A 26,281-nucleotide genomic window follows, 5' to 3' on the forward strand; every position below is an offset into this window, starting at 1 on the left:
AGGGGAGGTAACTCGTGATAATGAGGCCCTCTAAGGGTTGGAAGAATACGACGGGAAGTAGGCAACGCTTCAGGCGTTTATTGTAAGAGCGTTGTATTGTTATCAATGGCATAATTATCTTCCCCTTTGCCTCTTTATCATCAACACTACCATCATCATTATAACTATATCCATATCATCGCAGAAGTTGTAGAAGTAACATAGTATTATGAACTAAAAAGGAACCTTTGTCTTTGAGCTTGGTCATGTTTCAAATAGTCCCATTTGAAATTTTGTACAGTTCTTGACACAATTCTATAACTGTTGATAGTCGAGGGTGAGACCCAGTACACCCCACCACGGCCACAGGAAAGGCGTGCGACTCGGGACATGTCACGCAGACAACAGAGTACATAGAACTCCTCTGAAACAGACGACCAATCAAGAGGTCAGAGCCATCCCGCCAGTGTGATATATAGAGCACCCCCAAATACTAAGACTACATGGAGATGGGTACAACATGGGTACGGCCATGCAGGGCCTTAAAGATTTTACGACGCACCACCATCTTATTCTCCAACAACACTTAATACTGTGGTGGCAAATGCTGTTGAATATATATATTTTTTGGAATATTTCAGGATCAACCTCAAATACGGTTGACATTGATACAACTGACTACCTGAAAACCTTTGATGTCATTGGCCTCACTGAAACATAGATGAATGATGCAGCTTCACAGTTTGAATCTATGTGTCATTATTTCTCTCTTTTCTATAGGAAACCTGGCATCTCAAACCGGGGGATTATCAGGTGGAATAATTGTTTTCATAAGGTAGGAATTTGGTAAATACATGAAGTCTACTAAGTGTACGGAAAAGTGTATTTGCGTACTGTTTGACAAATCACTAATTGGTTAACATGAGATTTATATATCCCGTTGTGTACATTCACCCCTTAAGTCGACATGGTATAGGTATGTGGGAATAGAGGGCAGAACAGTATTTCATCACTACAAGAAGACATTGTTGGTGTGTTGTTAGACACAGATGGCGATGTGATACCTTCAGATGTCGATTCAGTGGTCGCACGTGTACTGACCGGGGGAATGATATTGCTGAACACATCTTCACTATTTCTTGGATTATTTCAGTCTCGCACGGAATTGTGAATAGCTGTGGTGTTTAACTGCACATGTGTTGAATTGAAGATGCGGCTCTGATTCAGATTTTGGTGATTTTGCGTATGTATGTGTAATACAGTCATCAAAACTCTTTCACCACTGTACTGATTTACTGCCACCACAAGAACGGAATCATCCCACGCACCTGTCACTGTCACCCTGCAATCAGCAGAAGTTGTTTATCGAAAGAAATAAAGTGTCCCCAAAACGCTTAAAAAATAATTATGCTTTCATACTGTTGAGAAAAAAAGAACAAATTGTCTGCCACAAAATTTACATTGCCCTACACCCTACACCCTACACCCTTCACCCTACACCCTACACCCTTCACACTTCACACTACACCCTACACCCTACACCCTACACCCTTCACCCTACACCCTTCACCCTTCACCCTACACCCTACACCCTACAACCTACACCCTACACCCTACCATTTACGAATATGAAATAGCTGTATTCTCGTTACTGTGATTACATTTCGACTTACGTGTCAATCTTAAAGTGACATTTCATTCTCTTTCGGTTATTCATGGAAAGAAACCCACGCACTGACTTCAGCTATAAAGGGGCATAACTCTTGATGTACTCTACGCAGACATTAAATGAGCTTCTCAAGTTTGCCATTAATCCGTACAAATATAACAGAGGGTGAGTATGGTTTTATGCAGCTTTTAGCGATAGTCCAGCAATATCACGATGGGGGACACTAATATAACAACTGCTACAACTAATACTACTGCTACTTATAATGATACAGATGTAACATAACAACAGCAATGTATATATTTGACTTTTCTGTACATTTGATGGAAATGTGACTAAAAGGATTCAGATAAATACAGCAAATATGCGGACCTCTGTAATGATGATGATGATGATCATAATGATGATGATGATGATGATGATGATGATGGAAAGATGGCGTCATGGAAAATGATTATTATAGATAGGCCCGTATACAGCCTCATATTCAATAAGTAAAATATAGTTGATACAATCATATGTATTGTAGCAAGCGTAATTATTCTCGTCATGAATACAGATATTGGTGATCGATACATATACAGGTAGTGAAGTATTCAGCATGTCCCTTCCTTCATCCTATATACGGGGCGGTCGGGTAGCCTAGTGGTTAAAGCGTTCGCTCGTCACGCCGAAGCCCATTTCTGGTGTCCCCCGCCGTGATATTGCTGGAATATTGCTAAAAGCGGCGTAAAACCATACTCACTCACTCACTCACTCACTCATCCTATATACAGGTAGTGAAGTATTCAGCATGTCCCTTTCTTCATCCTTTATACAGGTTGTGAAGTATTCAGCATGTCCCTTCCTTCGTCTTTTATACAGGTAGTGAAGTATTCAGCATGTCCCTTCCTTCATCCTATATACAGGTAGTGAAGTATTCAGCATGTCCCTTCCTTCATCCTATATACAGGTTGTGAAGTATTCAGCATGTCCCTTCCTTGGTCTTTTATACAGGCAGTGAAGTATTCAGCATGTCCCTTCCTTCATTCTATATACAGGTAGTGAAGTATTGAGCATGTCCCTTTCTTCATCTTTCATACAGGTAGTTAAGTATTCAGCATGTCCCTTCTTTCATCCTATATACATGTAGTGAAGAATTCAGCATGTCCCTTACTTCATCCTATATACCGGTAGTGAAGAAGTCAGCATGTCCCTTCCTTCATCCTATATACAGGTAGTGAAGTATTCAGCATGTCCCTTTCTTTATCTTTTATACAGGTAGTGAAGTATGCAGCATGTCCCTTCTTTCATCCTATATACAGGTAGTGAAGTATTCAGCATGTCCCTTTCTTTATCTTTTATACAGGTAGTGAAGTATTCAGCATGTCCCTTCTTTCATCCTATATACAGGTAGTGAAGTATGCAGCATGTCCCTTCTTTCATTCTATATACAGGTAGTGAAGTATTCAGCATGGCCCTTCTTTCATTCTATATACAGGTAGTGAAGTATTCAGCATGGCCCTTCCTTCATCCTATATACAGGTAGTGAAGTATTCAGCATGTCCCTTACTTCATCCTACATACATGTAGTGAAGTATTCAGCATGGCCCTTCCTTTATCCTACATACAGGTAGTGAAGTATTTAGCATGCCCCCTTACCTTCAAACTATATATGGAAAGTGAAGTAGCAGTGATACCCCTACTTCAACAGTTGTACTGGTGGGGAAGTTGACACCTGTCATTCTGTGTCACCAAAACGAATGCACCCCTGCGTACCTGTTATGGGACTGGTTCACCCGTTGAAATGAGACTCCGCCCATAATTATGTTGCGTTCGCTGAGCAAACCCAAGGGAGGCAGTATTGGATACTCGCACAGGTAGGGTGAAATACTGATCTTATACATTCTACGGACACAGTTATATGTTATTCAGAAAGTATTATTATACAGCGTTTGTCTCTCACAAACAACCTGTAACATATCACGTCTTTCCACGGCCATGAGTTTAGTTTCTGATAGAATGAGCTTGGCGTGTTAATGTTCAGAATGTATAGTGAACATATTGGTATTTCGTATTCATGTCTAATGACGCAAAGCAACAACGTCACATCAACAAGAGTTAGTTGCATAAACCATGAACGTTGTTTCAAGGAAGGGAAATTCGCTGATGAGGGAATGCTGTACTTAGATAATTCTTCTAAAATGTGATAATGAGGGAATGTTGTATTTAAAAAATTCGCCCCAATCGTGTTGTCTGCTAAATTATGACAATGTAATTATTAATTACTTTCTTTTATATGTGGAGGCAAATTGTAGCTTATATTTTAGGTTAAGGTTGTGGCATCATGTGTTGATGGGATTGCAGTTCATGTGTAAGTGGGATTACATTCCATGTGTTAGTTGGATTACAATCCATGTGTTAGTGGAGTTACATCCCATGTGTTAGTTGGATTACAATCCATGTGTCAGTGGGATTACATTCCATGTGTTAGTTGGATTACAATCCATGTGTTAGTGGGGTTACATCCCATGTGTTAGTGGGGTTACATCCCATGTGTTAGTGGGGTTACATCCCATGTGTTAGTGGGATTACATTCCATGTGTTAGTTGGATTACAATCCTTGTGTTAGTGGGGTTACATTCCATGTGTTAGTGGGATTACATTCCATGTGTTAGTTGGATTACAATCCTTGTGTTAGTGGGGTTACATCCCATGTGTTAGTGGGGTTACATTCCATGTGTTAGTTGAATTACAATCCATGTGTTAGTGGGGTTACATCCCATGTGTTAGTGGGGTTACATTCCATGTGTTAGTGGGATTACATTCCATGTGTTAGTTGGATTACAATCCTTGTGTTAGTGAGGTTACATCCCATGTGTTAGTGGGGTTACATTCCATGTGTTAGTGGGATTACATTCCATGTGTTAGTTGGGTTATATCCCATGTATTAGTGGGGTTACATTCCATGTGTTAGTGGGATTACATCCCATGTATTAGTGGGATTACATTCAATGTGTTAGTGGGGTTACAGTTCATGTGTTAGTGGGGTTACATCCCATGTGTTAGTGGGGTTACATTCCATGTGTTAGTGGGGTTACATTCCATGTATTAGTTGGATTACATTCCATGTGTTAGTGGGATTACAGCTCATGTGTTAGTGGGATTACATCCCATGTGTTAGTAGGGTTACATCCCATGTATTAGTGGGATTACATCCCATGTATTAGTGGGATTACATCCCATGTGTTAGTGGGATTACAGGTCATGTGTTAGTGGGATTACAGGTCATGTGTTGTAGGTATTACTGCTCATGTGTTAATGGGATTACAGCTCATGTGTTAGTGGGATTACAGCTCATGTGATAGTGGGATTACAGCTCATGTGTTAGTGGGATTACATCCCATGTGTTAGTAGGGTTATATCCCATGTATTAGTGGGATTACATCCCATGTATTAGTGGGATTACATCCCATGTGTTAGTGGGATTACATCCCATGTGTTAGTGGGATTACAGCTCATGTGTTAGTGGGATTACATCCCATGTGTTAGTAGGGTTACATCCCATGTATTAGTGGGATTACATCCCATGTATTAGTGGGATTACATCCCATGTGTTAGTGGGATTACATCCCATGTATTAGTGGGATTACATCCCATGTAATAGTGGGATTACATCCCATGTATTAGTGGGATTACATCCCATGTGTTAGTGGGATTACATCCCATGTGTTAGTGGGATTACAGGTCATGTGTTGTAGGTATTACAGCTCATGTGTTAGTGGGATTACAGCTCATGTGTTAGTGGGATTACACCTCATGTGTTAGTGGGATTACAGCTCATGTGTTAGTAGGATTACATCCCATGTGTTAGTAGGGTTACATCCCATGTATTAGTGGGATTACATCCCATGTATTAGTGGGATTACATCCCATGTATTAGTGGGATTACATCCCATGTGTTAGTGGGATTACATCCCATGTATTAGTTGGATTACAGCTCATGTGTTAGTGGGATTACATCCCATGTGTTAGTAGGGTTACATCCCATGTATTAGTGGGATTACATCCCATGTATTAGTGGGATTACATCCCATGTGTTAGTGGGATTACAGCTCATGTGTTAGTGGGATTACATCCCATGTATTAGTGGGATTACATCTCATGTATTAGTGGGATTACATCCCATGTGTTAGTGGGATTACATCCCATGTGTTAGTGGGATTACAGGTCATGTGTTGTAGGTATTACAGCTCATGTGTAAGTGGGATTACAGCTCATGTGTTAGTGGGATTACAGCTCATGTGTAAGTGGGATTACAGCTCATGTGTTGTAGGTATTACAGCTCATGTGTTAGTGGGATTACAACTCTTATGTTAATTGGATTACAGGTCATGTGTTAAAGGGATTACATCCCATATGTTAGTAGTGTTACAGCTCATGTGCTAAGGGGATTACATCCCATGTGTTAGTGGGATTACAGCTCATGTGTTAGTGGGATTACAACTCTTATGTTAATTGGATTACAGGTCATGTGTTAAAGGGATTACATCCCATATGTTAGTAGTGTTACAGCTCATGTGCTAAGGGGATTACATCCCATGTGTTAGTGGGATTACAGCTCATGTGTTAGTGGGATTACAACTCATCTGTTAGTGGGTTTACACCCAATGTGTTTGTGGGATTACAGTTTATGTGTTAGTGGGATTACATCCCATGTGCTGGTGGGATTGCAGATCGTTTGTTATTTGGATTACAGCCTATGAGATAGTGGGATTACAGCTGATGTGACCGCCTCCGTGGTCTAGTGGTAGAGCGTCCACCCGGAGAGCGGAAGGTCCGGGGTTCGATCCCCGTCCGCGTCATACCAAAAGACGTTAAAAGATGATACTTGGTGTTACCCTGTCTGGCGCTCGGCATTAAGGGGCTGAGACAAGGACTGGTCGGCTCGGAGTCAGTATACTGTGTCTGAGTGGAGTATTCATGTTAAACTGCGGCATGGTATCTCAGTGGGCTAGCGCTATAAATCGGCATCAGTCCGGACAAGTACAACCAGCCACACACATACACACGTGCATGCACGTCGCTATATAAGTGCAGCAATCTTGGACACGACGTTAAACCACATATCACCTCGCCTCACCTCACAGCTCATGTGTTAGGGGGATTACAGTTCGGGTGTTAGTGGGATTACAGTTCGTGTGTTAGTTGGATGCAAGTGATGTAATATGAAAGCCAAATGCAAGCAAGAAGTCCTATATAGCTGCTGTTTTGTGAGTTTCACGCTCCACGAGGGCAACTCACACCTGAATAAGAGACCTTATATATAAAGGAACTTGGTTTTCGCCAGCTGAACACATACATATACACGACAAATATCTGCCACCTACGTACCCTGAAATCTAGGTATGCCATTTTGAGAAATCTATTCTCTCCTTTAGACTCCTGAGACCAATATCACTCCCCATCCCCATCCCCATCCCCATCCCCATCCCCCACCCTCCCTCACACGACCCCCCCCCCCCCCCCCCCCCCCCCCTGTTATAAATTACCTGTCCCTTATCCCTTATGTTTTGCAAAATTTACAATGATGACTGGCGTTGTTGTGGAACAACTTTTAAACACCTTCACTGTGCACCGTAATAACATTAGATAATGTTTGACTGGTTGACTGGAAAATAATTTTAATGTGTCTATATTATATTTACAATGATAGTTTTAACGTGCATATTTTGTTTGACAGTATCCTCGGATATGCATGAGCTATATTACTTGCTTATACACAAACCCATATGCATAATTGAAATCACCACACCCACGGATCACGTATCTCTGAATTGACTTGACAACTGCCAAATGTACTTTAGAAGCGTTCACTCAGACGTGTGTATGTAGCCCATATTTAGATTAGTTATTTGGTCTATATATATATAACGTTAATGTATTTTTATCTCTCACAATAAGCTGTCCTGTCGTATTACACGTTCTTCTATCAGAGGCCACCGACGCATAATGCGACAAAAGAAACAGGGCCGCACCCACCAACCCTGTTGAACTCCATGTGGACGTTCAAACAGTTAACTGGGTGTGGACGGAATACTTCTTATTTACCGACATGAATGTATCAGTTCCCATCCGCTGATTTCACCACTCATAGAGTTAACGTATATTCTGTTATGATAATACTATTGATATCTATTGAATCGCTCTCAGAGCAAACAAAGCGTAAACATCAAGAGGGCGCTTTCATGTAACCCATAAATGGGGCGCGGGTATTCAATTTATTTTATGTCGCGGTTTGTCCCAAATAGACCTGTAGTTATATTGAAAAATGTAGACGAATATATGAATACGGTTTTTATGCCTCGACTGAGTACATAGAAGTTACCCCGAATACTTTATACGATGAACGAATTGTTTGCTCTTCTATGGGCTTCTACAATGCATAAATAACAATTAGCATTGTATATGGAGGCGAAATATATCACGTCTGTTGTGTACAATAATTGCACTCGTCTGAAAAAATCATAACAACAAATTCACAACTAACATTGACATAGCGCTAAGCAATACAACAAAGCACTGACAACACAAAACACCATAACACAACACACATCGGAGTTCCAGTAAATTGTCTAACCGAAGGTATTCAGTAAGGGGACATCATAACGCACAATAAAATGAAAGTGTGTCACTGATAGGTTATAGGCCATAAACACACTGGGACGGGAGTGCCCCACAGTGCAGTTAACACCAACTGACTACTGTTATCTCCATACAAAGGACCAAAAGCGAATGTTAGCCTGACATTGTGCTTTTGTGAGACCCCTATATAATTCAGGGCAAGTTGAATAGAGCCTCAACATCTGATCACGTAGGCGAGTTAAGACATCATCGCCTGACAACCTGAAACTACCGCTATCGTTAGTATTGTGACACAGAACATCACGACCAACACGTCTCGCTAGCCTTTATACATAAATGTACGCATCACATTTGCTTCACTGATGGCGAAGCTCAGTGTCTCTTTAAGTAAAAAAGTCAGTTTTCTGTATTTGTTTGTATCGGGTGTTAACTTTCAGCATGCAGATTTATTGAAAAATTATTAGACAAACAAGTAAAAAATAACATAAGTGTAGGTAGTCCTGCTAAATGGAATAGTCATACACTCGCTCATGCGTTCTAAATAAAGACAAATATCTGAAACAGTATTGTCGCGCCGTACGTATCTGCAATAGAACTGGAGCGGCGTTAATCTATATTCATTCACCCACCTACTGAAAACAAAATAGAAATTATACATATACTGTAAATCGTGAATGCGACCGCTGGTCCCAAGCCAAAATGCGACTCAATATGAATGCGACACCCTGCTGCTCTCAAGCATCAGTGGATTTATGTCTAAAGAAAACATCCTCTACCAGGTCCACAAGAGAATCCTCACTTTAATCCAACCTTACATTTATCCAATCACACACCAAATAGCACCGCCTTTCAGCTGAGTAGAGTACTTTCGCTAAAACAATACATGCGCGCCGGCTCGTGTCCGCCCTCGCAAAGAACAAAGGCACCGTGATGCGTGTAGAACTCTTGTCTTGACCCAAGCAGTGACAATTCACAGGATGTAATTAGTGTTTGAATGACAGTGTTTGTATACTTGTTACAAGTGCAGCGCAATAAACAGTGATGTGGAATACATAGTTGTTTGTTTTCAGCGTATGTCTAAGTTGGTATTTCTGCTATACAAAATATCTTATTGTTGATATAAATGCAATTTTTAATAATGCGAGCAAAGATCGGACCAATGTCCCCCAGAATGGCACTCCCCAGGGCAGCATCCTAAGCCCGACACTCTTCAATATTATGATTAACGATCTATTCGAGGGACTACCCCCCAAAGTAAACACATCAAAATTCGCGGATGATTGAGCCCTCTGGATCCGCACTAAAGCATTAAATGGCCCAAAACTTACTACAAAAATCTCTAAATAAAATACAAAAATGGGCAGACAAATGGGGCTTTTCCCTAAACTCAGAAAAAACCACAGGAATAGTATTTAAACACAAACATATGCAACCCGCCTCCCTAAACCTCCAACTGAACAACAAACCAATCAAATTTCAAAAACAAACCAAATTCTTAGGATTAATCTTCGATGAACATCTCACCTGGGATGCTCACATTAAAAACCTAGTAACCAGATGCAGCAAAGACCTAAACACGTTTAGATGCCTAACCGGCTCCAACTGGGGGGGCCTCTAAAAACACCCACCTCTCACTCTATATATCACTAATTAGATCCAAACTAGACTATGGCAGTGCCATTTACTACACCTTAAACAACTCTCTCATTAAAAAACTACACTCAATCCAGTATCAGGCCCTAAAACTAATCACACGAACTAAACATGGCACCTCCTCCACCTCACTCCAGGCCTTAACAGGAGAAATTGCCACTTAAACTACGTAGGGAATAACTTATATATATATAATTACCCTAAACTTCTGGGCCGCGTCCCAATCAAACCCTCCAATCGAAAACTTAATAAAAAACAGTATAAGCCGTAGAAACCAAGCCCTAGCCCGGAAAAATCCACTACTTACTCCAATTTCCCAAAGAATAACCAATTACCTAAATGAACACAAAATAAATAATCTTAAACAAAACAATAAATCATCCAATATCTTCACTCCAAAACTTAAAATACCAAAAATAGACACAACACTAGCCGATTCACTAAATAAACAGACCGATCCTAACATCGCTAAAACCACCACACTAGCATACATACACAAAAAAAGGCCGAATTGGTGTCACATATACACAGACCCATCCTCAGATCCGATCTCCAAACACACTGGCTGAGACTACAGTGGACTACAAGCCCTCAAAAATAAAAACACTAAAAACCGCCCCAAACTAATAAATCAAATACTCAAAAGCTCAAACAACTTAACTAAGGCAGGTAAACAAATAGAGTTCATTTGGATCCCCGCCCACGTAGGAATCTTTGGAAATGAAAACGCAGATAAAGCAGCAAAATTATCCCTTAAACTCCCAGAAATAAGCTTAAACTTACCCAGCTCAAAATCAGAAATCAAAAGTGTCACTAAACAAAAAATCAACAAAAAATGGCAAAATATATACCAAAACTCAAATAGCCAAATCAGGAAAGTACTAAAAAATACACCTAAAAAATATTACACCCATCCAAAAAAAAATCGACAGAATAATTACTAAACTACAAACCGGCCACACCAAACTAAATAATCACCGTAAAATAGCTAATCTACACACAACAGGAAACTGCCCACATTGCAAACAACAAGACACACCAGAACACGTTCTCATTCACTGCACACACTACCAAACACACCGAACAACACTACAGACCACCCTAAATCTTAAAACCGCACTTACACTAGAATCAATCCTAAATCCACAAAATAAATTAGAAAAATTCAAAGCCTTAGGCATATACCTAATTAAAACAGGACTAATTAGTCGCATTTAAACCCCAAATAAAATATTAAAACCAGAACTACCTTATCTAACAACCACCCAACACACACAGCTCCCTTAGTTCGTCCTCCACCCACTCTTGGCATTCATTCCAAAATCTCAAAATTTCAAAATTACTATATAAGCAACCCCTAAAGTCCCCCCTCCTGGGTTGCACAAACTCACTTTTCCCCTTATCGGAAACACATTAAATGGCCTGGCCGGGCCCGTGTGCGACATACGCTTGCAGTCGGAAAGCGCACGTTAAATCTCCAATATAAGTAAGTAAGTAAGTAAGTAAGTAAGTAAGTAAGTAAGTAAGTAAGTAAGTAAGTAAGTAAGTAAGTAAGTAAGTAAGTAAGTAAGTAAGTAAGTAAGTAAGTAAGTAAGTAAGTAAGTAAGTAAGTAAGTAATGCGAGCAAAGACCACATTCGCATTTAATTCAAGCTCGCGTTAATTTCAGTAATTATCATGCGACACAAATTAAAGGTGTGATATTTTGGGCTCCAGTCCGCTTCTTATTATTTTTTTCCTCAAGCAAAACAGTGTAACTGAAACTGTAAAACAAAAATATTGATTTGATTTAAAACTGAGCAGAAACTAGTTGTAACCTATGTCTATTGGAATAGACAGGTATTGTTTTATATGCTGCATCCAACTACTACTATACTGGACACACAAAAAAAGAAAGGCATAGCTGAAATCTGTTTTTCAAACTTGACTGTCATTAAAGATGAAGGCATGAACTCAATATAAATGTCATTGCTAACTGTGAATATTGACCTTACACAAATTTATTTCTTCGAACCCTGGAGAGACCGGGTTAAAACTGATCTTCAGCAACCAATCGTAAGAGGAAATTAACGGGATTGCATGGACAGGCTCGCTGACTTGTTTATCTACCATTTGCGTAGATCAATGCTTATATTGTCACTCACTTGTTTGATTATTTACAGACCTCCGCCACATAGCTGGAATATTGCTTAGTGCGGCGTTAAACAACAAAGACACTACCAATACTACCACCAGTATTAATACTACAGTAACTTCTACCTTGGGGGCAACTAGGTTAATATTAAGTGTAAGCAAACCATCTCCCACAAAATCCTAAAGTGCGTTTAGATTCCGAATTTTCAAGTTAGACAATAAATATCACATTCGACCATGTAGAGTTTGAATTAATAATTTACTGCATAGATGGTAAATTGAGGTTCACTTATAAAACAAAATTCCGCTTTTTTAGGTGTAAGACAATTATTCTTTTTTCTTAGGTGTCAGCAAGTGCTTTTCTGCTACAAAAGTAGTTTCGCCCTTGTCTACCGCCGTTACTAATGTCACTACTACAACTGCTATTAAAATCACTACCACTACTTCCTCCACCACTACCACTACTACTGCTGCCACTCCTACTACGGCTGCTGCTGCTGCTACTACAGTGATTACCTGTATTACCCTCCTACTACCGATTTTAAATTTGGGAGTGTAGATCGCCTGAATTTAAAGAAATTCAGACCTGAAATTAAGCATTGTTCTGGGCTCCATTTTAATTATTTTTATTTTTTTATGTTCAATTTACCTATTATGTTCTGGTTTACATAAACAATAACGCCACAGTCGAAAACTCAGTATTCAGACATTACACCTGCAGTAAGTGATAGCTGTAAAGATGTTGCTCTAGGCATCGTTGTTGTTGCATTAAGTGTTTAAGAGGTCGCCTTCGGCCTAAGCAATTTCGGCTGACCTGTCCCTCTTTGGGACTCCTGTGTGTGAGTAGGGTACACATATCTATTGTGAGTTTGGTATTCACATAATTTCTGTTTTTGTATTGATATGATTTCTATTTTCTTATATTGATAGGATTTCATTTTATCCTTGGCTGCTCTGTTTATATACGTTCGAGTAGCTGTCCATCTCTCAGAAATAGAGTTAGTTTGGCCTTCGCTATTGCATCTCTTGGCTTCAGGAGATCTATGACAGATAGCGGATCTAACTGCAATTCTTGTTTTAACCTAGCCCGGGCTGGGGCGTGGTCTTGACATTCTAATAACAGAGGCATCGTGTACGCATGTGTCATTAAGTACTGATGTTGTTGCACCACATCGTTTCAAATCAAATAGACTTCAGTCTTAACGCTTCTCCATCGAACGTCCTTCCTGATTCACGTTACAGTCAAGTATCTCACCACAGCAAATTATTACCTATGATATGTAACCGGAGTGGACGTCAATCAATTGTGGTGGATAGTTTCGAGGTAGGAATATTGGTTCGTCACGCTGAAGTCCCGGGTTCGATTCCCTACACTGGTGCGGCCAATCCTTAGGGTCCTTAACCGTAATACTGCTAGAATAATGCTAACAGCGGAGTAAAATCTTACTCTCACTCAATTTAAAAAAAATGATTTGCTAAAAAAAGGGATTCTATCTCGGTTGGTAGTGAGATCGAAACATCCGCCTGACATGAAGCATTTCTGTAAGAAAGCAAAAATCCTCCTAGTCATAGAGTAACAATATGTCTGTTTTTACAGTAGAGGTACATTAACGTCATTGACGTTCATCTGTGCAAGAAGTGACAGGTGTAACTGGAGCTATATTCACAAAGTTTTTAATTACACAGTGAGTGAGTGAGTTGGGTTTAACGCCGCTTTTAACATTATTCCAGTTATATCGCGGCGTGTCAGCTTAATGTGGGAGGAAAGCCCGAAGTGATGCAGGTCTCAGACGTTTACCACTTCGGTGAAACCCACGAGCACGGGTATGGTGCTGACAAACCTAGAAACATAATCGGGGCGAACCGGGATTCGAACCCACAATCATAGGTTTCTGGCGTGCCCAAGGACGCAACTCTGCACAGCGAATCGCGGCGCCTTAGACGACTGGGCCACCCGTGCCCCCCTTAATTACACAGTGTCACCCTGTTAATATGTAGGCCACTGTGTACAATACAATAGTCCGGGTTAACAAATGTCCGCACTGATGGGTACGGTGTTATAACACATTGTATAAAAAATAAAAAATAAATTTAATGCTCTTATGTCATCCAATAACTTTAAAATCATACGAAATCTAGCAGTCTACGTTTACAAAGCTTTTCGACTTCGTTGATTGCATACAGTCTAAATTTTTATTTGTATATATGCATGTGTATGTATATGAATGTGTATGGATATGGATATATATGTAAAATAGTGGTAATTCTTATTTCTCCCTCTCTCTGTAAATAGTTATGTGTAATAGGCCTACGGCCTAACACTTTTTTGTGAATAAACAAAAGTATAACACATTGTAAATATGAAGACGTTCCTAGTAGTAATCATTCGGTATGTGGGATGTCCGCACTATCGGGGTCAGACTAGAGGGAGTTGACTGCAGCTATGCTCGGATGACTTGACGATGTCAGGCGTGATTCCCCATGTAGTGAGCCTAGCTGTGACTGTGCGGGTGTCCATCAGGTCCACATGCCGAGTAGCATATTCATGTAGCTTGTTTCAATCCTCTCTATTAATATCTTTCACATTCCATGTCAAATTTAATATCTTGAAGAAAAACATTTCACATAAATAGAAAGAAAACCCACCAATTGATCGTGGTTTGCGACATGGCAAACGTCCTACTTCTTGGTGAGATGACTTGTTCATCGTGAAGCAATAATACCTTTGTTGTGTTTTGAGAAAGGGTGTGCCGTCAAGGCGTCAATATGTCACCAAAAGGGAATACACACTTAACTCATAATGGATGAAGAATACGACGCCGTTAAACCATTGCCAACGAAAACACCAACCCCTCTATTTCATTGTTCACTAAACCACGCCCTTCGTTCAAATGTGCATATTTTCACGTACACCTTACGTTGCCATTATAATTACATTCATGCAGATATTGTATGGTGAATTTGAATTTGAACTTCAAGCTGTAGAAAAACACATGTTATTCCTTTTATGCCTACACATTATATACGATTGTATTTGAAAAAAATGTCTTACCATTTTAAAATCCTCAACGCTTGTCGTTCTGAATAGAGGTGATAATAGAACTCGTATCTATGTATAATTTCTGATGTGTTGTTGTATCCATTTATTGCCACATGGGTATATGCGGCAATGTGATGCTACCCTGCTTAAGTTCAATAACGTTTCACCCAAGTGGTTATAAATGGTATAAATATATTCACTGCTTACTCCGTGTATATTCAGGGACACAGGTGGCCTCGTCAGCCAAGGTGCCGTAATTCGCCTATGAATCACCCATGTTTCGAAACGTATAATTGTGGGTTCCAATCGCCGTTCGCCACGATTATGAGTTGGTGTGTTAGTACCATACCCGTGCTCGTGGGTTTCTTCCACCTGATAAACAACTGAGATGTGCATCAATTCGGGCTTTCCTCTCACATTAAGCCGTGATATAACTGGAATACTGTTCAAAGCGGCGTTAAACTCACTCACTCACTCACTCACTCACTCACTCACTCACTCACTCGCCCGCCCGCCCGCTCGCTCCTAGTATTTGATTTGACTACACAGGAGTATCTTGTGTTCCTTCTATAGACGTCCCCTCTCCCTGCTGTATGAACCGTTGTCACAGGCGGCCTTTATAACTTGTTACAACGTCACGACTGGGGCGGAACATATAGACTGTGTGCACGTAAGACGGGATACCGTTGACAAGACATCAATGATCAATCGTGACCCTTCGTCTTCGCCTGTACGTCCTCCTATTCGAATCAATAAATACGAAATTTACACAGAAATCTATTTGGTCAACGTTCACTGATAATGTTTACAGTGATGTGCTAAAATCAAGTTCCATATCTCTGGTAAAGGTTAAGTTTATTGTTTATGTAAAATATCCTAAAAGTGGACTTTAAATAGTGATTATGGGTCAGATTGAAACAGAAACATGATGCTGTTTTGTGGGGACATCTTATTTTCCTAAAAATGTACCCCTGGATTTTGTTTCCGATCGATATCATTGTTCAAAATGTACTCTCGATGCCTGTCTTTAAGTACATGCATTTGGAGGTTAGCGATTACACAAGAGATTGGTATATAGGCATTATTGTTTTTGATTTGTGTCCAAACGGATATGTTGAGCTGTAATGCTAAGCGCACACCAGCACCCTTTTCTAATGGGTCTATCCGTAGCCATGAGCATTGACTTAGAGAATAGCTGATAAGAAGTTGGTGAGTGAGTTTGGTTTTACGCCGCTTTTAGCAATATTCCAGCAATATGGGCTTCACACATTGTACCCATGTCGGGATTCGAACCCGGGTCTTCGGTGTGACGAGCGAACGCTTTAACCACTAGGCTACCCGATCGACCTAGCTGATAAGAAACGATGAACGACGGAGGTGATACCGTTACCGCAGCTAACTAGAAACGGTACCATCTGGATTTACGGGATGTCACTGTATATATTCCTTGTTTATTTTGCTGATTGTGTTTGTCTTTCCACAGACACAGACACAATGGTGAAGGGGACGTGGCCAACATGTGCCAAGTACACGCTCATTTTCTTCAACTTTCTGTTTCTGGTGAGTATATAACATTTCATAACAGAACATTACTTTCTTTACACTCTTGCCGGAAGCATACGAGAGTTACAATACGTATAATACAAGTGTATATGTGACAGGAAATATGTATGATCAGGGAATATCCTTATTCCCTGAAATTTTCACACAGGATTGCGGAGGAGTAGACATTGGGTAGACTGGTTACAGAAATACAGAGACATTGAAGTTACCTAGATTAGTTAAATTGTTTGAAAATACAATTGCACAAATTTAGTAAGATTTTTAAGTATAATAACTTTTTGGATTAAGAAGAGGGACCAAAATTCATTGATGTTTGGATGATGAGTGAAGTATCTACTGTGTTCGTTTATGAGAAAATATGTCAAATGTTACTTTACCTGGACGTGTGAAATTGAATTCAGTCTCATTATGGTCAGTACAGTAAACTACGGTTATAACGAACACGCTTATAACGAACTGACGGATATAACGAACTACTTTTTTGGTCCCGATAATTAGCTGTATTATGCTGTATATATGCTTATAACGAACTACGGTTATAACGAACTAAAATTAGTAGTCCCTTTGAGTTCGTTATAACCGTACTTTACTGTATGTCAATTAAAAGAACAGATCAGGTGTTCCCCATGGGCTATGATGTTGGAAGTCTCTCAACAGGAACTGTGCATGGTTTCAGGTGACTGGTATGGCAGGCGTTGTGATTGGTATTCTGATCCTTGTTGACAAGCCGTTGCTGAACAATTTTGCAAACATAGACTCTGGTGGAACAGGGGTGATGACGAGTGGAGCTTATGCTATACTAGTCGGGAGCAGCATCATAGTTCTGTTCGCCATCTTTGGTTGCTGTGGGGCGTGCAGGGAGAGCAAGTGCCTTCTTGGAGTGGTAAGTCCGTACTAGTCGATACAATGAATAAACAATGCCATTTAGAAAGTGGTCAAATGTAATAAATGTTATATTTGGGATAACACTTTCTTAGTAAAGTACAGATTCTCGTACTTTTTGGGGTTGAGTCCCGTCCGGGATTCGAACCCACACTTGCCAGAGTGAGGCACCTAATCGCCAGCACACAAAGTCAGCGATCTAACCCACTGAGCCACCAAGCTTCCACAAAATGAAAGTCCGACAACTGGTAGTCTAGATCACGTACTTTGAGTACCCCTCTGACAAGTGTAAATTGGCACGGCTCCCATGGCCGAAAGCTATGAATACACAATGCCTAAATTGTGTGCTGGCGATTAGGTGCCTCACTCTGGCAAGTGTGGGTTCGAATAAAAAAAATACGAGAATCTGTACTTTACTAAGAAAGTGTTATCCCAAATATAACATTTATTATAGTCGATACAAATTGCTCAGTGATATATTCAGTTCTTGGGGCACGAGAAGCGAAAATGAGAACCAATTGGCCACCCCACAAAACTATGTATATCTATGCAATAGTGAGTGGACAGTGTAATTTATCATCCTAAACTTGCTCCCACAGGAGATATCGCTTGGGCGAGATCAATCGATATCTACATTGTAGATGTCACTGCAATTTAATTGCATCACGTTTTGCAGAACATTGTGACGTCATTGGTTACCATGACGTAACAATCAAATGACATCACTAATGGCTCTGCTACTGAAGCTGTTAGCAGTACTTTTTTACACTTAAGACACTGCTTATTACTGTCTACAAACTGAAAAAGTTGGAAGAATGATGTTGGATGATAAATAGAATCTCACCCTTGTTTTTTTTTATATCAAATATATCAACGCTCTTTGATAAAAGAGGAAAAAATTCGGCAAGCCTCGGAGTTTTTCCACTTTTATCAACTCATGTTGATATATTTGATATCAAAAGACACTCGGATGAGATTCTCTATCCAAATTTCAAATTCTAAAAAAGAAATAATGATGAGATTTCTTTTAATATATAAGATTTCAAGATCCTTTTGTTATTGGATCAAGATACACCGTACTTCAAAGCATCAAAGTAGTCAAATAGCGATAACTATCATTTATAGAAATCAAGACATTAATATATATATTCATATTTTTAGACATAAAGAACAATTTGTTTTGACGTTACGTAGCGTTTATGGTCTATGTTACATTTAGGATATCATGTTTTCGTTTTAATATTGTGTAGTTTTAACACCGTCTGTTGTCTTTCAGTATATCGGTCTGCTGTCTCTCATCTTGATTGTGCAAATTGCAGCGGGAGCTCTGGCCGCTAACTTCAGAACACAGGTACATGGTCTCATGTCGCGTTTTATCTGTTGGAGGGTTTGGGTGGATGACTGAGTGAGTGGGACTTAATAACGGCATTTTAAACACGGATATGGTGCTGAAAAAGATCCTGGGATTGGCACCACCTATCATAGCATCCTGATAGGTCTATGAGACGCTACTCTTCACATCACATTGTGTCACTTCAGAAGACTAAGCCATTACTTCCCAAGAGGGTTATAGAAAGGAGATTACATATTGTTTGAGGCTGGCTTGCAGGCTGATCATGAGAGTCCGATGAATGAACGGTTTACACACGATGTCTGCGATATTTCATGCATTGATTGTAGGTAGCTTGTGTTGCAGGCGGATAAGGAAGTGAAGGGCTGGCTATTGGAGCAGGTCAAAACTCAGTACGACGGCCGGGGGGATACCAATTTACAGTTTGGGAAGTCGCTTGATTTCGCGATGATCGAGGTAAGGTCACAAACTTGAAAAATGGCCGACAATTATCCAACCAACTTAATACCCAGGTTAAAACAATTAATGTGACAGTCAATGCGTGTGGTACGGAAAGTGGTCCTAAACGCGATGACATACGTCGGCCTGAAATAGTCTTCTCAAAAATGATAACCCGGATTTTACATTAACGTGGCATTTCATGCATGCAGTAAAATACAATGGCTTTCGTCCGAATCTTACGGTGAAGACGGAAGACAGTTCCATTGTATTTCTCTGAAGAAATACATTACCACATTCATTATCCTGTTCACATATTATAACTGAGTGTCAGAATCTCAGAAACAATAATACACCAATACCTTTGCCCGCAAGGATCCCTCGTTATAGCCACACCAAAGCGCATTCACTATGAAATGAGTCATAGGGATGGGGCAGTATCAACCATGAGTGGAACACCGTCCTACCATAACGGTGGTTGCTTGCATAAATCCAGTAAGTTCTGCTGGACCGTCTTTGTCAACGTAACAGCCTAACTCTCTTGCAGGCTGATACTTTCAAACGTCGATAACTCAAAGTCGTGTGAACCAACGAATGTATCCGGATAGTTCGAGAAAGGCGAAGTACCGAGAGTAAACTGTAGCGTTGAGAAAGGTCTGCTTGGAAAAATAAAGTTGCATCGTCTTAAACGACGTAATAAAATTCGACTTGAGAAGATTAAATTGCATTCATTCCTGAGCTGGTGAAATTGCATTAAAGTGGAAACCCATGCACTTACTTCAGTATGCAGAATGTGGAGTCCTCACACTACATGGTTTTACCAGCCATGTTTGGAGTTTAGACATTCAAAGTGACGTAACTGATATGTATAGGAGACGATCCGTCAACTTGATATTCACTCGGTTCCGATCGGTTTTTTTTCCAATATCCAAAAACCTCTTAGGTCAGGAGTGAAGTTAGGATATCCCTCAGTCCATAATTTGTTACAGTATCTTTCCATATCCCACCGCGTACCGCGACGCTTATAATGAATGGTACGTCGTGTCATGTGAGAGAGAGAGAGAAAAGCTAGATGATCCAACATGGATTCCTCCTAGTGCACGCCGAGATGACAAGTGGAATTGGGGTGAGCCGAATGCTTGATATCGTAACCCGAGAAAAACATCACTTATGTCTTCCCTGTATTGTAATAACGCTGAGGCGATCCCTCACTGTCACGTATATGGTACATATTAACATCGAGCTCTTCTATCACTAGTGACCTTTACTATTTGGCTATATGTTCGAATTCATACCAGTATCATCACCTCTTATTTCATCGTATATTATCGATAATGTCCTACTAAAATAATTACGAATACACACGGACGCTTTGCATGCTTGCAGAAAACAATTTAAGGATCATGAAATATTTCTGTATATGAAATATGAAATTGTGTGCCAAATCTTCACTGCAAAATATTCATGATTCAGTTGATGCGGAACGACATATGCCTGTACTTGCAAAATGTACATTTAATTGTCTTGAGGCTATCTGTACTTACATTGTATTCTGTAAATGGGATTCCAACCGCAGTTAAATGTAACAGACAATGAGGTGATGAGGTGATTGGGTTTAACGTCGCGTCCAAGATTATTGCACTTATATAGCGACGTGCATGCACGTGTGTGTGTGTGGCTGCTTGTACTAGTCCGGACTGATGCCGATTTATAGTGCTAGCTCACTGAGATACCATGCCGCAGTTTAACATGAATACCCCACTCAGACACAGTATACTGACTCCGAGCCGACCAGTCCTTGTTTTAGCCCCTTAATGTCGAGCGCCAGACAGGGTAACAACAAGTACCATCTTTTAACGTCTTTTGGTATGACGCGGCCGGGGATCAAACCCCGGACCTTCCGTTCTCCGGGCGGACGCTCTACCACAAGATCACGGAGGCGGCTAACAGACAATGATAATGGATGACGAAAACCAACGCGGTTTTGTGATTATTTATATTACTTTTACATAGCAGTTAGTATAATGTGAGGTGTGGTAAAAGGTGTCCTCCCATCTGTAAGAAAGAACACCACAAACAGTCACATGTTTATTTACAGCACCAGCAACTGAAGACATGAATCATATGAACAATATTCAACCAATATCAGCACTACTATTATGCCATATATACACATATCAAATCAATTACAGCTCTATCAATTCAAATAAACAAACATCAGAAGGGTCATATCAACACTAAACATCTACTGTTGAATATCAAATACTTTTTATTTTGAGTCTTATAACTCATCAGATACAAGTGTACAACGTCTGTAATTCCTTTTCTGAGAGACCCTATAGTTAACTACGTTACTTTAAACGCTTTTCACCGGTCAGTAATCCTAATTAGTAGAAGTTCTAATAAACCTACCCAGATTGGACTAGCCCAATACAGGAACAAGTTAACCCACTTTTCGTTTTTAGTAAATTGTCTAACAACGGGGTGTCTAACACATGAGCTGTCTGACGGATGGGGTAGAACCAGGTGAAATGTGGTTTGAAGTCGCTTTCAAGATTACTGCACTTATACAGCGACGTACATGCACGCGCGCGCGCATGCGTGCGTGCGTACGCATGTGCGTGTGCGTGTGCGCATGTGTGTGTACACATGCCGATTTTACAGTGCTAGTCCACTGAGGTACCATGCCGTAGTTTAACATGAAAACCACGCTCAGACACAATGTGCTGATTCGAGCCGACCAGTCCTCGTTTTAGCCCCTGAATGCCGAGCGCCAACAAGTACCATCGTTTCGAGTTTTTGGGGTAAAACGCGGCCGGGGATTGAACCCCCGACATTGCGTTCTCCGGGCGGACGCTCTAGTATATGGACGTTGTTAGGAACCATACGTATAGCCGTCGTATACAGAGACGTATACAGCTTCAGTGGATCGGGCGGTCAGTCCCGGGTCGTCAGCGTATCATGGGATCCCATCAACGTGGGACGAGAGTGATGATAATCTACCACTTCTCTGTAAGGCTAGACTCGTTTATTTACACCTGCCGTCATACAGCTGGACTTGCGTTGCTGTGTAAAAAAGCAAACAAAAATCAGCTATGAGACCACCTTATCACTAAGTTCAGCTGCAATGAGCACATGTCAATATTCTTGTCTTTTATTCAGTTTGACTGTTGTGGAATAAGCAACTACAGCGATTTTAAAATCATGGCTGAGAAGTGGACCGAGCGCGTCTCGAGAATCATCCCCATTGCCTGCTGCAAGCTGGACAAGCAGAAGTTCTACGCTATCAACGTGTTCGTCGTGAACGATCTCACCTGCACCACCGCGCCAACCTATAAGAACTCTAATATTGCAAGGGTAGGCTCTCCTGGGACGGGGCAACATTCCCGGTCGATATCATACTCAAATACGCTGACCCAAATGTTGCATAAGAGGGCCGACAAAAATATATAGTCCCAGAAAATGCTTGGTCCATGCTCATCACTATAAACAAAGCAGTTCGTGTTTAGGGTCTTGACGTTATCAGTATACAGAAACGCAATGTATTTTCTCGTCTATTATAATAACAATAACTTCTTTACAAGTACTGACTGTAGCTCGGTGACTATTGTTAACGAACACTGAACTCACTTCTCTGCAACTGATAATCATCGCTGTGTTCCATTTCAGCCTTGTTACGACACGATTCGAGATCACTTACTGACGCAAGCCATGTACATCATTATCATCGCTTTTATAATTGTGGCTTTAGAGGTTAGTACAGCCCTATTCTTATTGGGACAGAGGTTAGTAGAGCTCTATTCTTATTGTCTTAGAAGTCAGTACAGGTTTGTTCCTTCTGTGTAAGAGGTCAGTACAACTTCGTCCATTCTGTGTAAGAGGTCAGTACGACTTTGTTCTTGGTGTATCAAAGTCAAAGGATGTTTGTTGTACAAAAGGCCTCTAGCCCATATACAACAAAGTGTTATACATACAAATAAAATAAACAGTGTACCACAAAGGGATATACATATACACGACGGTCGTTCTTTAATTTGTTAGTTAGAGGTCAACACAGCATGTTAAAGGTTCGTAAAAAGTGTTGTAAACAACGGAAATATAATCATTTTATTTCATAGAACTCGTTTAAGAGACTATCGTATGTAGCCTTTTGAAAATTCAAAATTATGATATCTGTTTCCAGTCAAGAACTGAAATGCTATTTTCACATTGCAGATCCTGGGGATCGTATTCGCGTGCTTCCTGATCCGGACAATACGGGATGACAAGGTCTGAGGGATACATGCGTACCCATCTAGTTCCTGTTGATATCATCAAAATATATTTGCCTTCAACGTATTGTGTAATTAGTTAAAACACCGACTCTTCGCTATAGACGGTTTCCTGTTTGGATCAATCTGCTTAACTATATAATAATTATCGACCAAAAACTATTTCAGAAGATATTTTTAGATGTATAGGTTTACAATTACGTCTAGTAATGTGTTGAAAGATACGCGGTTCTTCCTTCATTGCAAGAAAACACTCAACTTATATATACGTTTCGGTTTCCATACAAAAACAGCCACCCAAATTCTATTTGTGCTGAGGGGGCACGGGTGGCCCAGTCGTCTAAGGCGCCGCGATTTGCTGTGCAGAGTTGCGTCCCTTGGGTACGCCAGAAACCTATGATTGTGGGTGTAATCCCGGTTCGCCCCGATTATGTTTCTAGGTTTGACAGCACCATACCCGTGCTCGTGGGTTTCACCGAAGTGGTAAACATCTGGGATCTGCATCACCTCGGGCTTTCCTCCCACATGAAGCTGACACCCCGTGATATAACTGGAATAATGTTAAAAACGGCGTTAAACCCAACTCACTCACTATTTGTGCTGACTGTATGGATAGAGATATGTTGATGCACGATGAACCAACGGAACTCGTGGTCCTGTGACCGGAGTTAACTTGTTGCTGAACAGACAAAACTACCTGGTTGATGGATGGATAGAATTGTGGTTGCTGGGCGGATCGAGTGAATTGGTTGCTGTATGGACTGACCAAGTCAAAGTGAATATTCTGTTTGACCATGTAGTCTCAAGAAGGAAGATTGAAAACAACCAAGGCCGAATTATGAAATGTTGACTTCTGGACATAGAAGAAGCCTGTTCGTCCAGTTAACGAATATTCATACATAAAAATGTTATTCCGTAAGTCTCCGAAAAGCCTTTAATCACTCTGAATGACCGACTCCTGCTTCATAACACAGTTGTCATGCATATGCAGCTGTGGGGAGGGTTCTGCGATTTTACGACTGTTTCATCCTCTTCAAGCATGACAGAAAGTTTAGGTGTGTCCTGGTCTCTTTAAGTATAACAGAAACTACTCACGTTTCTTGGTCGCTTTAAGTATGACAGACACTACTGATGTCTCTTGGTCTCTTTAAGTATGACAGAAACTACTGACGTTTCTTGGTCTCTTTAAGTATGACAGACACGACTGATGTCTCTTGGTCTCTTTAAGTATGACAGAAACTACTGACGTTTCTTGGTCTCTTTAAGTATGACAGACACGACTGATGTCTCTTGGTCTCTTTTAGTATGACAGAAACTACTGACGTCTTTTGGTCTCTTTAAGTATGACAGAAACTGCTGACGTCTCTTGGTCTCTTTTAGTATGACAGAAACTACTGACGTCTTTTGGTTTCTTTAAGTATGACAGACACTCCTGATGTCTCTTGGTCTCTTTAAGTATGACAGACACGACTGATGTCTCTTGGTCTCTTTTAGTATGGCAGACACGACTGACGTCTCTTGGTCTCTTTAAGTATGACAGAAACTACTGACGTCTCGTGGTCTCTGTAAAGTACGACGAAAGAACTGATGTCATAAGTCGATCATACAGCTCCCGTTAGAGCTGCTCTTTACGCATAAACAAGTGTATGCTTGGCCGATTATGATTGCTCTAACGATGTTATTTGTGTTCTACGTCATTCTCGGTGGGGCAGAAACCATTCGTTCATGGGTCTACTGTAAATCAACCCTCGTCCCATTTTTTTTCCCATATATATATGATACCTTAGCAATTGACGTTTTTATAAAAAGAACTATTGACTCGGAGAGTTGTTTGTGAAACATTGACCATTCAATTGATCATGAAACCACGCAGACAACGTGTGAAACATTAAACTTTCAATTAATCATGAAACCACACAGAGGCAACGTGTGAGACATTAAACTTTCTATTGATCATGAAACCATGGGGCAACGTGTGAAACATTGCCCATTCAATTGATTATGAAACCATCGGGCAACGTGTGAAACATTGACCATTCTGTTGATCATGAAACCACGCAAGCAACGTGTGAAACATTAAACTTTCACTTGATCATGAAGCCACACAGGCAACGTGTGAAACATTGAACTTTCAATTGATCATGAAATCACGCAGGCAACGTGTGAAACATTGAACTTTTAATTGATCATGAAACCACGCAGGCAACGTGTGAAACATTAAACTTTCACTTGATCATGAAGCCACACAGGCAACGTGTGAAACATTGAACTTTCAATTGATCATGAAATCACGCAGGCAACGTGTGAAACATTGAACTTTTAATTGATCATGAAATCACGCAGGCAACGTGTGAAACATTAAACTTTCAATTGATCATGAAACCACGCAGGCAACGTGTGAAACATTAAACTTTCACTTGATCATGAAACCACACAGGCAACGTGTGAAACATTGAACTTTCAATTGATCATGAAATCACGCAGGTAACGTGTGAAACACTGAACTTTCAATTGATCATGAAATCACGCAGGCAACGTGTGAAACATTAAACTTTCAATTGATCATGAAACCACCGGGCAACGTGAGACGCTATGTATGCCAGTCTCCCCACGTACGTTGTTACTGAGAAGAGATGTGTCTCTTATGTACATAGTTGTTAAAGGGGTAGAATAAACAAT

At 40.4% G+C, this 26,281-nt stretch overlaps 1 protein-coding gene across 1 annotated transcript; it reads left to right on the forward strand.

The window, feature by feature from the left end:
* Window positions 1-3,458: 3,458 nt before the first annotated feature.
* On the forward strand, window positions 3,459-24,024 carry LOC124142435 (tetraspanin-8-like). The gene is made up of 8 exons (XM_046510900.2): window positions 3,459-3,507; window positions 16,581-16,657; window positions 17,337-17,543; window positions 18,819-18,893; window positions 19,239-19,349; window positions 22,494-22,688; window positions 23,001-23,084; window positions 23,547-24,024. The coding sequence occupies exons 2-8, from the start codon at window positions 16,592-16,594 to the stop codon at window positions 23,604-23,606; spliced, it is 798 nt and encodes a 265-aa protein (XP_046366856.2). The 5' UTR covers window positions 3,459-3,507; window positions 16,581-16,591; the 3' UTR covers window positions 23,607-24,024.
* Window positions 24,025-26,281: the final 2,257 nt, after the last annotated feature.

Source organism: Haliotis rufescens, unplaced genomic scaffold (assembly GCF_023055435.1).
Source record: "Haliotis rufescens isolate VD_foot unplaced genomic scaffold, xgHalRufe1.0.p SCAF_1, whole genome shotgun sequence".
In the NCBI taxonomy this organism is placed as follows: Eukaryota; Metazoa; Mollusca; class Gastropoda; order Lepetellida; family Haliotidae; genus Haliotis; species Haliotis rufescens.

Excerpts from the sequence above, each read along its gene's own strand:
- LOC124142435 (XM_046510900.2), top strand. The coding sequence starts at position 16,592 with ATGGTGAAGGGGACGTGGCCAACATGTGCCAAGTACACGCTCATTTTC. Across the intron at positions 16,658-17,336 it reads TCTTCAACTTTCTGTTTCTG|GTGACTGGTATGGCAGGCGT; the intron begins GTGAGTATATAA and ends GCATGGTTTCAG. Across the intron at positions 17,544-18,818 it reads GCAAGTGCCTTCTTGGAGTG|TATATCGGTCTGCTGTCTCT; the intron begins GTAAGTCCGTAC and ends GTTGTCTTTCAG.